Below are 14,287 nucleotides of genomic sequence, written 5' to 3'. Positions count from 1 at the left end.
ATTTCCTGTAAGTGTACATCTGTTATTAAAACCATCGTTTTCAGGGCATACTGCACTATTATTCTACTCTCTCCTTATATTTCTCCATGTTTATGGTGTTACAAGAAGGAAGATCCAGCGGTACCTCTTCCTAGTGCTATATCAGTGGTATCCAGCCATTTGGAACTATCAAGTCCAATTTGATTTGGTGACTATTGATTGTATCTCTGTGGAAAACACATTGATGTCCCAATACATTTTAAAAAGCAATGAAATTCCATAGACAAGAAAACCTTACGGTGTCACGTGTCCCATTAGGGCTTCTTAGACATGAAATTTCACAAAACCTATTGAATTTCTGCCACTCAAACTTTAAAAAGCAATGAAGTTATGATCATTAAGGCTGACGCATTAGTGGAAGTGTTCCTTGCGTAATAAAATGGCGATGCAATTATTAGCGATCGCATATTTCACCATACCCCATACACACATTACAAATACGCACTTTAGCGAATGCATAATATCCTGTATGCGAACGCTGTTTATTAGCTTCATGCGTACACATCTGCCCCAAGTATAAAGTCCTTACTACATAAATCTGACTAGCGTCTTTTCCCAAACCCCTCATACTTACACACTGCACACTCACATAAAAGATTCCATAGCTTCAAAGTGAAATATTCAAGGTTTATTCATTTATTACTAATTTTGTGAAATAAAGACTATTTTATATCTAAGGTTTAGTACATGATAAGCCAACCATGTTTGGTGTTGTACTGATCTACTCTGTCTCAACAGCTATCCGGTGTCATTGGGGAGAAGATCGCAACATGCGTTCTCAACTTATGGACTGTAGAGAGTTAAAGCACTAAAATGTACTTTGTAATGTTAGCAGCTTAGATTTGCATGCAGCAGGAAAAAGGAGACAAAAGGCTGTCGGAGGCTGACCTGTGTCCATTTGAATCGACCTGTTAAATGTCCTGTAACAGAAGCACCGTGACGGAGAAGCAATGGAATCATGCCAAACTTGCTTATTGTATTGCTTCTCCCTGTAAGGGTATATATGTGCGTTCAGACCCCAATCTGGAGTCTTCATGCTGATGCTGTTGACGGAGGTTTCTTGTTGATGCCGGTAACTGGTCCCAGTGCGCGTGCGTATGTATAGCTGTACCTTGGGTCTGTATAATTTCTTTGCGCTAAATTGTCTTTAGATCACAGCGTGTATCCTACTGTTTTTATGTTGAATAATATCCTTTGTGCGTTGGAAACACATTTCAAAGTCTGAAGGCATTTATTTACTGTATGACTGCGTACGCAAATAGCGACAATTTTAGAAGGTATAGGCAGGAGCGTATAAAAGTTTAGAAGGTATAGGAAGGATTGTACAAAGGGCTAATTACATTATAACACACCCTGTGGTTAATGGCAGATTCAGCACTCTCACAGAATGAGATTGCTGTCAGTCACAAAATGGTGGAGCTGCTAATTCACAGAATTGTGTGCTCAATGGAATACACCAGAGCCTTAACTAAACTTCTTGGTTCCCTTTGCCAGATAGAGCATTGGTGCCCTCCCTCCACCATTTTATAAATAGAGACATTAGATAGTGCACCTGAAAAAAAGGCCATGGCCTCATGGGGAAGGGCTAGGGAAGAGAGTGCTGCATCTGCAGTTAACCACATGGTGTGATGGCATACTATATCTGTATTACGCAAGGAACACGTCCATTAAGGCGTCAGCCTTAATGATCGTAATTTTATTGCTTTTTGAAGTTTAATGGGACATGTGAAACCGTAAGTTTTTTGTCTATGGAATATTTCTTAACAACCAAATGATAATCTCTTTCTATGCCATTTGTATCTATAGTAAAGTAACAATATAAAGTTTCTTCAATTTCTTTCTCTCTCAATTTTTCCCTTATTTTTATTTGTCCCTCTTTTTTTAATGTTGAAAATATTGGTATTTGCACCTTATGATTATGGTTACTATGGAGTGTGAGATAGAGGATAATACTAAACCTTCTTTCGATTTTCATCATACGCCACTAATACTCCATATTGTATGATTTGCAATGATTGTTATTACTTTAATTATATACTGGTGTATTTTGTTTATACTACTGTTTCTAGTAAAAAAAAATATATTTTTTAATGTATATTACCCATTATGTTGACTAATCTCCATGTTTTTTTTTCTTTGTATTGTATTTTGGATACCAATAAAAAAAGGTTTAAAAAAAAAAAAACATGATGGAAACCAAATGAGCCATGAATGGTCCTAAAGGCATTACCTCACCAAATATAGCTGAGTGGCTCTAACACTATGGTCAGCTATATGGTAATGATGGGAGTTGATTGGTTTGTTTTTAGTGGTTAATGGTTTATCCAAAGGTGGTGAGGTTCCGATGTTTCCTCACAATAGTGTTGTACCGATGTTGGGTCACTGTAACTCGCTCCTGTGGCCTCTCTCCGCCTAATGCAGAGCATTATCAGTCAGGCATGCAGCACAGGAGCAGGTGTCTTGGGTGGCGGGCAGTCACTCTGAGCCTGTCACTGTGTCTATGACGTGATGATGGCACTCAGCGTATCACTGCCTGCCAATGACTGAGTGCCCGGCTGACTGGTTAAGCTCACAGTCTGTCAGGGCAGTCACATGGGTCGAGGAGCAATGTGTGATCACTGCAGAGCATGAAGCACAGCAGCAGTCAGTCCACCACTATTAGTAACAGGAGGAGTCAGCTCAGCCAGCCCTGAGGAGATGACGAGGAGTCTTGTGTGGTAACATCGGAAACCATCGATGTTCCGGGATCAGTGCTTAGGCCTAAACAATGTTGTGTAATGAATGCTAATTACACTGACACTATGTTCTCCTTATGTCCAATCCCTACTATAATACAAACATCTGTAACACTAGTTATTAACGTTATCATGTGAGAGAATGTGATTTACCATAGATGGTTCCAGCAATAATGTAACTTCCTCCAGTCCTGTAACTAAAGGTGGGGAATGTGCAGAGGGGCAGCTACATGTGTCCATGTATAAGGTGGTATTGTCCTATTATATCAGTATGACTGACATAGAGCAGATACACATTACTGACATAGGGAGACGCTGTGACCCAGACAGGCTCATACACAGGTCCTTGTACCCATTACCCCACATTATACACAGGTCCTCGTACCCATTACACCACATTATACACAGGTCCTCGTACCCATTACCCCACATTATACACAGGTCCTCGTACCCATTACCCCACATTATACACAGGTCCTCGTACCCATTACACCACATCATACACAGGTCCTCGTACCCATTACACCACATTATACACAGGTCCTCCTACCCATTACCCCACATTATACACAGGTCCTCCTACCCATTACCCCACATTATACACAGGTCCTCCTACCCATTACACCACATTATACACAGGTCCTCCTACCCATTACACCACGTTATACACAGGTCCTCGTACCCATTACACCACATTATACACAGGTCCTCCTACCCATTACACCACATTATACACAGGTCCTCGTACCCATTACACCAAATTATGGGCTTTACTTACTGTACATTTGTAGTTTTTTTCCCCACACATTACATTTCTTGTTTATTGAACATTACCATTAAATTATTATGTATCACCCTCTCCCTCATTCCCCCCACACCCCGCCTTTTCCTTTATACACAAGTTATCACTAAACACAGCAGTGAGGCAGAATTTTCTACATCAGTCATTTTATTGCAAAATTACAAGAATATAGTTTCCTTCTGTAGTAACACTTGGAATGTTATTTATTGCATACGTAATACCACAGTTTACTTTAATATTGTGTGAATGCGGCAAGAAAAGCAGATTATAAAATGAGCAGCTGCTGTATCCTGCAAACCTGGGGGCAGACACACAAGCAGCAGATAAGGTGGGTGGTGCTGGAAATCTGTAACTAAAGAAAACTGTAACTGCAGCACAGAGTATTTCAGTTAATGTAACTCCATTACAACTATGATCAGACAAGACTGACATGGATACAGCTAGGTAACAGAACACAGTAATGATGTGAGGCTCCCGGCATACTGGTGCAGTGACGCTGTGCTGTGCACCTGTATATAGATAACAGATCATACATCCAATGCTCAGAGATGTGCAGCATCCTGGCATTTTCCATCAGGTGGGGTCTGTACGTATTAGGAGCCATCCATGAGGAATAGCTGTCCTGGCTTTCTCTCTTTGGTATAATATGGTCCTTACATTAATGATGAGAGTAACATCCTGCACATAATAGTCCTGTAACGTCCAGTTACTCATACAGAGCAATTCCTGTTATTATTCATGGCTTGTGTACAATGTGTCATTTCTGTATTACTCATGTATTATAAGCTGCAGGATATGATACTCGCACAGTGCTGTCATTCCCTCCATGGCACACATACAATAGAGATTACATATTATCTAATACATATGTACTAATAAAATGCTGATATATATCATGATAGGAGGTAATAACAGGACAGGCCAGTGTATCCATGCAGGTGCCCATCAGAGAGCAAATCCCCAACACCAGAGCGGTGTCACAGTGACAGGAGACAGGAAAGAGGGGCACACGTGTAAGACAAAACCTTTCTTGTTTGGGTATGAGAAATGGACACTAAATCAGTCACAAGAAAAAACACACACAGGTCTTGCGCTGCTAGGAATAGTATCAAAAGTTTAATAAAATATCAAAATATTAAATAATAATAAATACATATATATGGCACATAAATATAGGAACTAAAAATAAAGGAAAAAAATATAATACAGCATCATAAAATAGATTGAAATGAATATCTAAACCAGAAATCCAAATTCTCAATTGTAGCAATCAAACAATGTATCTCTTCATATGAAAAGAAACGTAGTATCTTATGTTCGAATCAGTCATGTATCCCCTGTGAGAGAAAACAAATAGATCTATTTGTGGTTTGAATTAATTCCTTGAATAAGGCAGGGGGCTCACTTAGCGTACTGATAAGTCCCGTTGGTAACAGCTGATGTAAACACTCCCAGTTATAACATATTCTGGGATCCTGATATCTGCCGTAATAAAACTGGGCTGGATGTAATCAAAAGACAATCGTCACACTATAACTAGCATGTTCACACTGAGGGCCTGATTCAAGGGCTCATCTGTACCTGCTGCTCTTTCTTGGGCTGAGCACCCGGCTGATCCGGACAGCCACCGCTCACTCGGACACTGCCGCTAGTGGAGCTCTGGTCCCCGCATTGTTCCGAGGACGCTCGGACGGACCAGGTACTTATTACTGCTTATCCACTTGGAAATACAGTGTGAACACGCGCTAGTTATAGTGTGACGATTGTCTTTTGATTACATCCAGCCCAGTTTTATTACGGCAGATATCAGGATCCCAGAATATGTTATAACTGGGAGTGTTTACATCAGCTGTTACCAACGGGACTTATCAGTACGCTAAGTGAGCCCCCTGCCTTATTCAAGGAATTAATTCAAACCACAAATAGATCTATTTGTTTTCTCTCACAGGGGATACATGACTGATTCGAACATAAGATACTACGTTTCTTTTCATATGAAGAGATACATTGTTTGATTGCTACAATTGAGAATCTTGGATTTCTGGTTTAGATATTCATTTCAATCTATGTTATGATGCTGTATTATATTTTCTTCCTTTATTTTTAGTTCCTATATTTATGTGCCATATATATGTATTTATTATTATTTAATATTTTGATATTTTATTAAAATGTTGATACTATTCCTAGCAGCGCAAGACCTGTGTGTTTTTTCTCGTCAATTTATTATTGAACCCTCACAGTAAGTTCCTCTTGGCCTTACAGCGCTAGGAATATTTATTATATATAATCTATCTAGATTGTGTCGACAGCGCTCTGTTTAAATATTTTACTAAGACAGTCACAGTATAAAGATACCAAAAGCAAAGTTAGGAAAAAGCTAAAACACAGAACAATAAATAACTGCATAACAAGAAACTAGGAATACAAAGAGCTGGTGCAACCCCAATATATATACCTATAATCACCGGTACCTAAAGTGACAGAGTAATACAGCTTTACGTCAGTTTATATCCAGTTCTGAATGAGTAATTGTCTGACTGACAAATACCGACCCGGCTTATGTCTGATGTTTGTTCTTCTGTGGCCCTGACTTCGGCTCGTACCCTGGTCTATAGCTGACTGCCCTGTCCCTATCTCTGTTATTTTCTCCTGCCAGCTGTGGCCTAGTGTGACCAGTCCGTGAGACACAACTCACCCTCATGCAGAAACCTCTATACTTCCTTGTGACATCTCTGGTAACATCAATGTTTCCACAAAATCACGTCTTACACCAAATCACTAGATCTTACACCTAGGCCATCACAGAACATGTGCACCACCGAGAGGGCAACTATTCCAGCTTTACTCACAATGTACAAAAACTTTCAGGTCAAAAAGTGTGGTAAATACTAACAAACAAGCGCCACACGCAGCTGTGTTACCCCACATGGACGTCAGACAGGTCCATGTGGCGTTTGGTTTTCTCACTCGTTACCAAACTCTTTGGGCAAAATTTACTAAGTGGAGGCTTGACGGCGGTTTCTATTCTATTCTAAACCCCGGGGGTTTGGTGGCGGTTTCAATTCTATTCTAAACCCCGGGGGTTTGGTGGCGGTTTCTATTCTATTCTAAACCCCGAGGGTTTGGTGGCGGTTTCTATTCTATTCTAAACCCCGGGGATTTGGTGGCGGTTTCTATTCTATTCTAAACCCCAGGGGTTTGGTTTTGCAGCAGTTTCTAAATGACAGCCCTGTTCTATTCTATTCTATAATGTGTTTTGACTGTGGTTTGGCGGCAGTTTTGCTATCTGCAGATTTACTGAGGCCAAAACCGCTGCAAAACTGCCATCAAAACACAATATATATATCAAAATACCAGGACCAGCAGCTTCCTGTGTCCCAACAATAATTACATTATCTAATAATGTATAAATTACATAAGTGATCATGATATTAATGTCCTTATCTTTTGGAATAGTGTAAATAGTAGGTTACAGAGGATGTAATTAGAAGGAACCAGACATCAGACTGCTGTAAGGAGATTAGAGATTCATTTACCAGGAAACCCAACCAGAGAACACTGGATTCAGTGAGATAACATCAGAGGTTACAGATGTCATTATATCGCCCCATCTCACACCATCACTTACAGCCCAGTCATCACATGATGTCATAGTTTCCCACTTTCCATATTACATCCCCAGCACATTGTCATTGTGACAGATTAGGTATGTCCCTATATTACATCATGCGATCGTGTTACTTTACAAATAGGCCAAGAGCACAATAATATTCTAATACAGAGCTTCCCAAACTCCCCCTTTACAGGCCCGGGTTTAAGGATATCCATGCCTGAGTCCAAATGGTTAAATCAAACTGACTGAGGCACTAATTAAGTAACTTGTGCTCAAGCATGGATGTCCTTAATACCCAGCCTGTAATATCAGAGTTTGGGAACCTCTGATCTGATAGAATAAGTAAACTGACAGCCATTACATGAGGAACATGTTGGAGCCCTATGTTGGTGACATCCGTGTGGATATATAATAAAGTGTAATATATTAGTATATAGGGGCTTATTCAGCAGAGGACACAATGATGATAGTTACGCAGATAGAGCGAATGTTTGCCATCACACCTGTGTATAAGTCACACTGCGCACACACAGCGATCACATTGCGATTACGGACGTACAGAGGAATACATCACATAGTGAGTGGCAGGGTGACAGCGTTTGGGGGAGGTAACAGGGGGTGGACAGAAAACTGCAGGCGTGTCTGTCCGTGTGATCACCATCATGCAGGTGTGTGTGTCCGTGTGATCGCCATGTCATGGGCGTGTATAAATTAGCCATAGCGATAACAGCTGCAGCATGAGACCTCTTTACGTGTCAGGAGATCTGCAGTGTTTGCGGCTGGTCAGACCTGATGTAAATGCTGCGTAACTGCTTGATGTACAAAGATGGTAGCGATGATTACACAGGAGGGCGACATTGGAGGATAATGAGAAGGCAGCAGTGGGCGTGGTTATGGCGGCTGTGCCTCGGCATTAGCATATATTAGTACCTGCGATCTGTAAGAGGCTGCAGCTGCATTTGCTTCCGCTGCTGAATCAGGCCCATAGTGTGATAATGCAAATGTCATTTACCCTTCATCAAGCAGGGACAGCAATCTAGGCTAACATTGTATTTATGCTTGTTCTGATAATTCCCAATGATATTACAGTACTGCAAATATCGCCGAAGTTTATATATATTTCTAGACGCTCATACACATTGTTTTTCTGCTGTGTGACGTTTCTGATGACTTAAAAGAGCTGATTGCTTTGTAAAACATTCCCCACACTCAGAACATGAAAATGGTTTCTCACCTGTGTGAATTCTCTGATGTCTAACAAGAACTGATTTGTGTGTAAAACATTTCCCACACTCAGAACATGAAAATGGTTTCTCACCTGTGTGACTTCGCTGATGTGTAACAAGATATGATTTAACCGTAAAACATTTCCCACATTCAGAGCATGGAAATGGTTTCTCACCTGTGTGAATTCTCTGATGTGTAACAAGATCTGATTTCTGCGTAAAATATTTCCCACACTCAGAGCATGGAAATGGTTTCTCACCTGTGTGAATTCTCTGATGTCTAACAAGATCTGCTTTCTGTGTAAAACATTTCCTACACTGAGGACATGGAAATGGTTTTTCAGCGGTATGAGATCTCTTATGAGAAGCAAGTATTGAATGACATGTAAAAGATTTCCCACAATCGGAACATGAAAATGGTTTCTCACCTGTGTGACTTCTCTGATGTGTAACAAGATGTGATTTCTTTGTAAAACATTTCCCACACTCTGAGCATGGAAATGGTTTCTCACCTGTGTGACTTCTCTGATGTGTAACAAGAGCTGATTTCTGTGTAAACCTTTTCCCACACACAGGACATGAAAATGGCCTCTCACCTGTGTGAGTTCTCTGATGTTTAACTAGATCTGATTTCTGTGTAATACATTTTCCGCAATCGGAACATGAAAATGGTTTCTCACCTGTGTGAACTCTCTGATGTGCAACTAGATCTGATTTCTGTGCAAAACATTTCCCACACTCAGAACATGGAAATTGTTTCTCACCTGTGTGAATTCTCTGATGTTTAACAAGAGCTGATTTGTGTGTAAACCATTTCCCACATTCAGAACATGAAAATGGTTTCTCACCTGTGTGACATCTCTGATGTATAACAAGAGACGATTTCTGTGTAAAACATTTCCCACATTCAGAACATGAAAATGGTTTCTCACCTGTGTGACATCTCTGATGTATAACAAGTGCTGATTTGTGTGTAAAACATTTACCACATTCAGAACATGAAAATGGTTTGTCACCTGTGTGAGTTCTCTGGTGTGTAACAAGATCTGATTTCCGTGTAAAACATTTCCCACACTCAGAACATGGAAATGGCCTCTCACCTGTGTGACTTCTCTCATGTACAGCAAGTGCTCCCTGCTGTAGAAAACATTTCCCACACTCAGAACATGAATATGGTCTCTCACCTGTGTGAATCTTTGTATGTCTAGTAACATCACTTTTCAGAGTAAAACATTTTCCACATTCAGAACATAGAAAAGGCCTTTCAGCTGTGTGAACTCTCTTCTGATGTATAGAAAGACTGATCTGTTTGGTAAATACTTTCCCACATTCAGAACATGACAATAGTTTATCACCTGTGTGATCTGAGCTGTGTGCAACACTACTGGGATAACCAGGGGAATATTCCTCATGGTTAGAGGGATCAGATGATATATCTACACTGTGAGATGCTGGATGTACACTGGGGATAATGGGGTTTTCTCCTGGAGAGTCCTGTGAGAAGTTATCATGATCTAGGTCACAATCTGGAGATAATATGAGACGTCTCCCCGAGTTATTCCTGCTGCTGTGTCCATCTGCCGGAAACAGAATAATTATATGGGAATTAGCGCCCCTGCAGAACTATACCATACTGTGTAACTATAATAAGACGTCCCCAGTTGTATCCCAACGTCTCCAAACAGTCAGTGGCCGAGATTGTGGGAGCTGCCGGAGCAATTCAATTCAGCGCGGTGTTAAGTCAGAGAATGCCAGTTCTCACGATTTAACCTGGGTATTTAGCAGTGAGAACTGGCATTCTCCGACTAAAGTGTGGCTGTGAGGCTGTTAGTGCTGTGTTAAGCTGTCAAACAGCCGTGCAGCCGAAGCTTTCATCGAATTTCTCCTTGCACCCTCAGAAAGATTGCGCTATAGTGAATGGCGGCCAATGACTTCATCATGTATTTGGTGAGGTTTTTTTTCTTGAGGAGGTTTAAGTTGTAGCAGTAACACTGGTCAGGGAGTAATCACTAAAAAAGACAAAGGAGGGGGGGGTTGTACCAAACCTTACAGAAGGTTTGTGGAGTAGTTGCCCTTAGCAACCAACCAGCTTCTGTCATTTTACTGACTGTACTTTAAATGATAGCTAGAAGCTGATTGGCTGCTGTGGGCAATTTCTCCACTGTATCTCTCTCTAGGGCTTCATACATTTCCCCATGATTCACTCTTTTATGACATGCTGTGTACGATGGGTGTAACATCTGGGCTTAAACCTCTGATTTGCTGCACTGAATTCAGACACCTTACCTATAAAACTACACTGTAATGGTTGTTACACAACCATTACTACTAACAGAGAGCAGAGTGGTCTATACATTATCTCACACACAGGTCATACTAGCTGCACCCTGATGTGTCCTCACACTCTCCGGATCTCCATCTCAGTATGTGTAAGAGTGCAGGCATGGTCTATACATTATATCACACAGAGGTCATACTAGCTGTATCCTGCTGTGTCCTCACACTCTCCATATCTCCATCTCAGTATGTGTAACAGAGTGCAGGCATGTTCTATACATTATATCACACAGAGGTCATACTAGCTGCATCCTGCTGTGTCCTCACACTCTCTGGATCTCCATCTCAGTATGTGTAACAGAGTGCAGGCATGGTCTATACATTATCTCACACACAGGTCAAACTAGCTGCATCCTGCTGTGTCCTCACACATTCTCCGGATCTCCATCTCAGTATGTGTAACAGAGTGCAGGCATGGTCTAAACATTATATCACACACAGGTCATACTAGCTGTATCCTGCTGTGTCCTCACACTCTCCGTATCTCCATCTCAGTATGTGTAAGAGTGCAGGCATGGTCTATACATTATATCACACAGAGGTCATACTAGCTGCACCCTGCTGTGTCCTCACACTCTCCATATCTCCATCTCAGTATGTGTAACAGAGTGCAGGCATGGTCTATACATTATATCACACAGGTAATACTAGCTGCACCCTGCTGTGTCCTCACACTCTCCATATCTCCATCTCAGTATGTGTAACAGAGTGCAGGCATGGTCTATACATTATCTCACACACAGGTCATACTAGCTGCATACTGCTATGTCCTCACACTCTCCGGATCTCAATCTCAGTATGTGTAACAGAGTGCAGGCATGGTCTATACATTATATCACACACAGGTCATACTAGCTGCATACTGCTATGTCCTCACACTCTCCGGATCTCAATCTCAGTATGTGTAACAGAGTGCAGGCATGGTCTATACATTATATCACACACAGGTCATACTAGCTGCATACTGCTATGTCCTCACACTCTCCGGATTTCAATCTCAGTATGTGTAACAGAGTGCAGGAATGGTCTATACATTATATCACACACAGAACATACTAGCTGCATCCTGCAGTGATCTTCATTTCAGTATGCGAGATACACCAGACGGTGTGGGGAGGAGACTGGTCAGATACCTGGGCTGGTAGCACACAGTGACATGATGTGAGGAGGAGAGCAGGAGTATAATAGGGGCTAATGGCTCCTGATATATGAGATACACCAGAGAGTGTGGGGAGGAGACTGGTCAGTTTTCTCGGCTGGTAACACACAGTGACATGATGTGAGGGGAAGATAAGGAGTATTAATAGAGGCTGATGGCTCCCGACTCCCCAACTGGGCAGACATTTACCCCATTAGTTTGTAATGACAGAGGAGGGTTTAGAATAATAGGATACATAGAATAATAGATTGCTGCAGTGACTGAGCATGGAGAATATGTCAGTTTTTTCTATAAAAAGTGGTACTCACCTGTGCTGATATCTGTAGGGATTTCCTCCTCCTTACACTGCTGATCACCACTCACATACATCTCTTCTTCTCCCTCTATATCTTCTACCTTCATATCAGTCACATACATCTCTTCTTCTCCCTCTATATCTTCTGCCTTCAAATCAGTCACATACGTCTCTTCTTCTCCCTCTGTATCTTCAGCCTTCATATCAGTCACATACGTCTCTTCTTCCCCCTCTGTATCTTCTATCTTGATATCAGTCACATACGTCTCTTCTTCTCCCTCTGTATCTTCTGCCTTCATATCAGTCACATACATCTCTTCTTCTCCCTCTGTATCTTCTAGCTCATTAGTCTGAGCTGTACCCTAACCAAAATGTTTTTTTAATGTTTGATTTAATTGAGAATAAAATGTAGAATATCAATGTATGAGAGACAAACAGCAACAGATCATATAGTGACATTGACTTTGGTATATTGGTGAGACCCTAAATCCCATCTACCTGATGCTCCTGTGGGGTCCTGTGATTCTCCTCTGTATAATCCTGTGAATAAAGAGGACGGGGACATATCTCTGGGGTATTTCTGTTACTGGGTCCATCTGTAGGAGACACACAGTGACTGCGTACATTGTATATATGTGATTATCAGGTGATGAGTGTATAGAGGGGGCCCCCATACCTGCTCTCCCCTGTACAATAAATTACAGTCTCCTCTTACCCAGTGATGTGAGGGGCCTGTGATTCTCTTTCATTACGTCCTTGAACAGACCCATGTTCCTCTATATATTCCTCCTCCTGCATTGAGACATAGTCAGTGACATCCTGACAACTTGTAGGAACATGACACAAACAATGATACAGTCATCACCCAGACACATCCCCTGATGTTACTGTATAATGTCCCATTCCCAGCAGTCACCTCTCCAGTCATCACCCAGACACATCCCCTGGTGTTACTGTATAATGTCCCATTCCCAGAAGTCAACTCAACCAGTCATCACCCAGACACATCCCCTGGTGTTACTGTATAATGTCCCATTCCCAGCAGTCACCTCTCCAGTCAGCAGCTGAATGATCTTGTTGGTGAGATCCATGATCTTCTGTTCATTGTAGATCTCATATATCAGTGACTGAGGTGGAGTCACCGTGATGAGGCTCTGGGTCCTGCTCAGTCCTCCCGACACACGAGGATGGCTGCTGGGTGTCTCACACTCACCGGATGTCTTCTTCACTACTGTGTAATCCTGTGAATTGGGGAAGACACCAAACATCACTACATACACTCTCACCTCACCAGTCATATCCCTGTATTATTACTATATATATGTGATGTCACTGTGACACTCCCAGATCCCCTCACCTCCCTAGTCGTGTCCCTGTATTATTACTATAGATGTAAGTGATGTCACTGTGACACTATCAGATCCCCTCACCTCCCCAGTCATGTCCCTGTATTATTATTATAGACATAAGTGATGTCACTGTGACACTCCCAGATCCCCTCACCTACCTAGTGATGTCCCTGTATTATTACTATAGATATAAGTGATGTCACTGTGACACCCCCAGGCCCTCTCACCTCCCCAGTCATGTCCCTGTATTATTACTATAGATATAAGTGATGTCACTGTGACACCCCCAGGCCCTCTCACCTCCCCAGTCAGCAGGTAGATGATCTCCAGGGTGAGATGTAAGATCCTCTCAGTCCTGTGACTCATGTCCTTGTCTATCCTCAATTAATCAGTGAGAATATAGAATGTGTGATGTGTAATAAAGACTCTGGTTCCTCACAGCAGGACTATCTAGGAATAAATAGAATAAATATCACAGAGAACACATGTAACACAGTAAGACATGTAACACTGAGTGACCAGTAAGTCTCCCCTTTCCCCCCAGCCATAGAGCCCTGGTTAGAGTCCGTCAGAGGTTCCTGTGACCCAGCCCCATAAGGGTCCTCAGAGGCCGTCACACAACGCTGTACTGTATAAGGTTACACCAATGCTCCTCTCCTGGCCGGGGGTCTTATTCCTCCCAGACACAGATTTGGTGCAATTTGCTCCACGTGAATGTTTTACAGACAC

The 14,287-nt window shown here is 41.8% G+C and overlaps 1 protein-coding gene across 2 annotated transcripts; it reads right to left on the bottom strand.

Annotated features, from left to right (window-relative positions):
- Window positions 1-5,762: 5,762 nt before the first annotated feature.
- On the bottom strand, window positions 5,763-13,347 carry LOC148442964 (uncharacterized). 2 transcript variants are annotated; one of them, XM_088463450.1, is made up of 5 exons: window positions 13,259-13,347; window positions 12,925-13,001; window positions 12,708-12,805; window positions 12,223-12,571; window positions 5,763-9,995 (listed from the first exon to the last, which is right to left on the bottom strand). In XM_088463450.1, the coding sequence occupies exons 2-5, from the start codon at window positions 12,977-12,979 to the stop codon at window positions 8,323-8,325; spliced, it is 2,175 nt and encodes a 724-aa protein (XP_088319576.1). In that variant the 5' UTR covers window positions 12,980-13,001; window positions 13,259-13,347; the 3' UTR covers window positions 5,763-8,322. The 2 variants fall into 2 exon arrangements, with proteins under 2 accessions (XP_088319576.1, XP_088319577.1); XM_088463451.1 differs by lacking the exon at window positions 13,259-13,347 and having other exon boundaries at window positions 12,223-12,564.
- Between the last annotated feature and the right edge of the window lie 940 nt (window positions 13,348-14,287).

Source organism: Taudactylus pleione, unplaced genomic scaffold (genome assembly GCF_031769625.1).
Source record: "Taudactylus pleione unplaced genomic scaffold, aTauple2 ptg001378l, whole genome shotgun sequence".
Classification (NCBI taxonomy): domain Eukaryota; kingdom Metazoa; phylum Chordata; class Amphibia; order Anura; family Myobatrachidae; genus Taudactylus; species Taudactylus pleione.
Note: the sequence above shows the minus strand (reverse complement) of the source record. Positions and strands in the feature narration are given on the sequence as shown.

Excerpts from the sequence above, each read along its gene's own strand:
- LOC148442964 (XM_088463450.1), bottom strand. The coding sequence starts at position 12,979 with ATGGGTCTGTTCAAGGACGTAATGAAAGAGAATCACAGGCCCCTCACA. Across the intron at positions 12,572-12,707 it reads GGACCCCACAGGAGCATCAG|GGTACAGCTCAGACTAATGA; the intron begins GTAGATGGGATT and ends CATTTTGGTTAG. Across the intron at positions 9,996-12,222 it reads CCCTACAGATATCAGCACAG|ATGGACACAGCAGCAGGAAT; the intron begins GTGAGTACCACT and ends TGTTTCCGGCAG.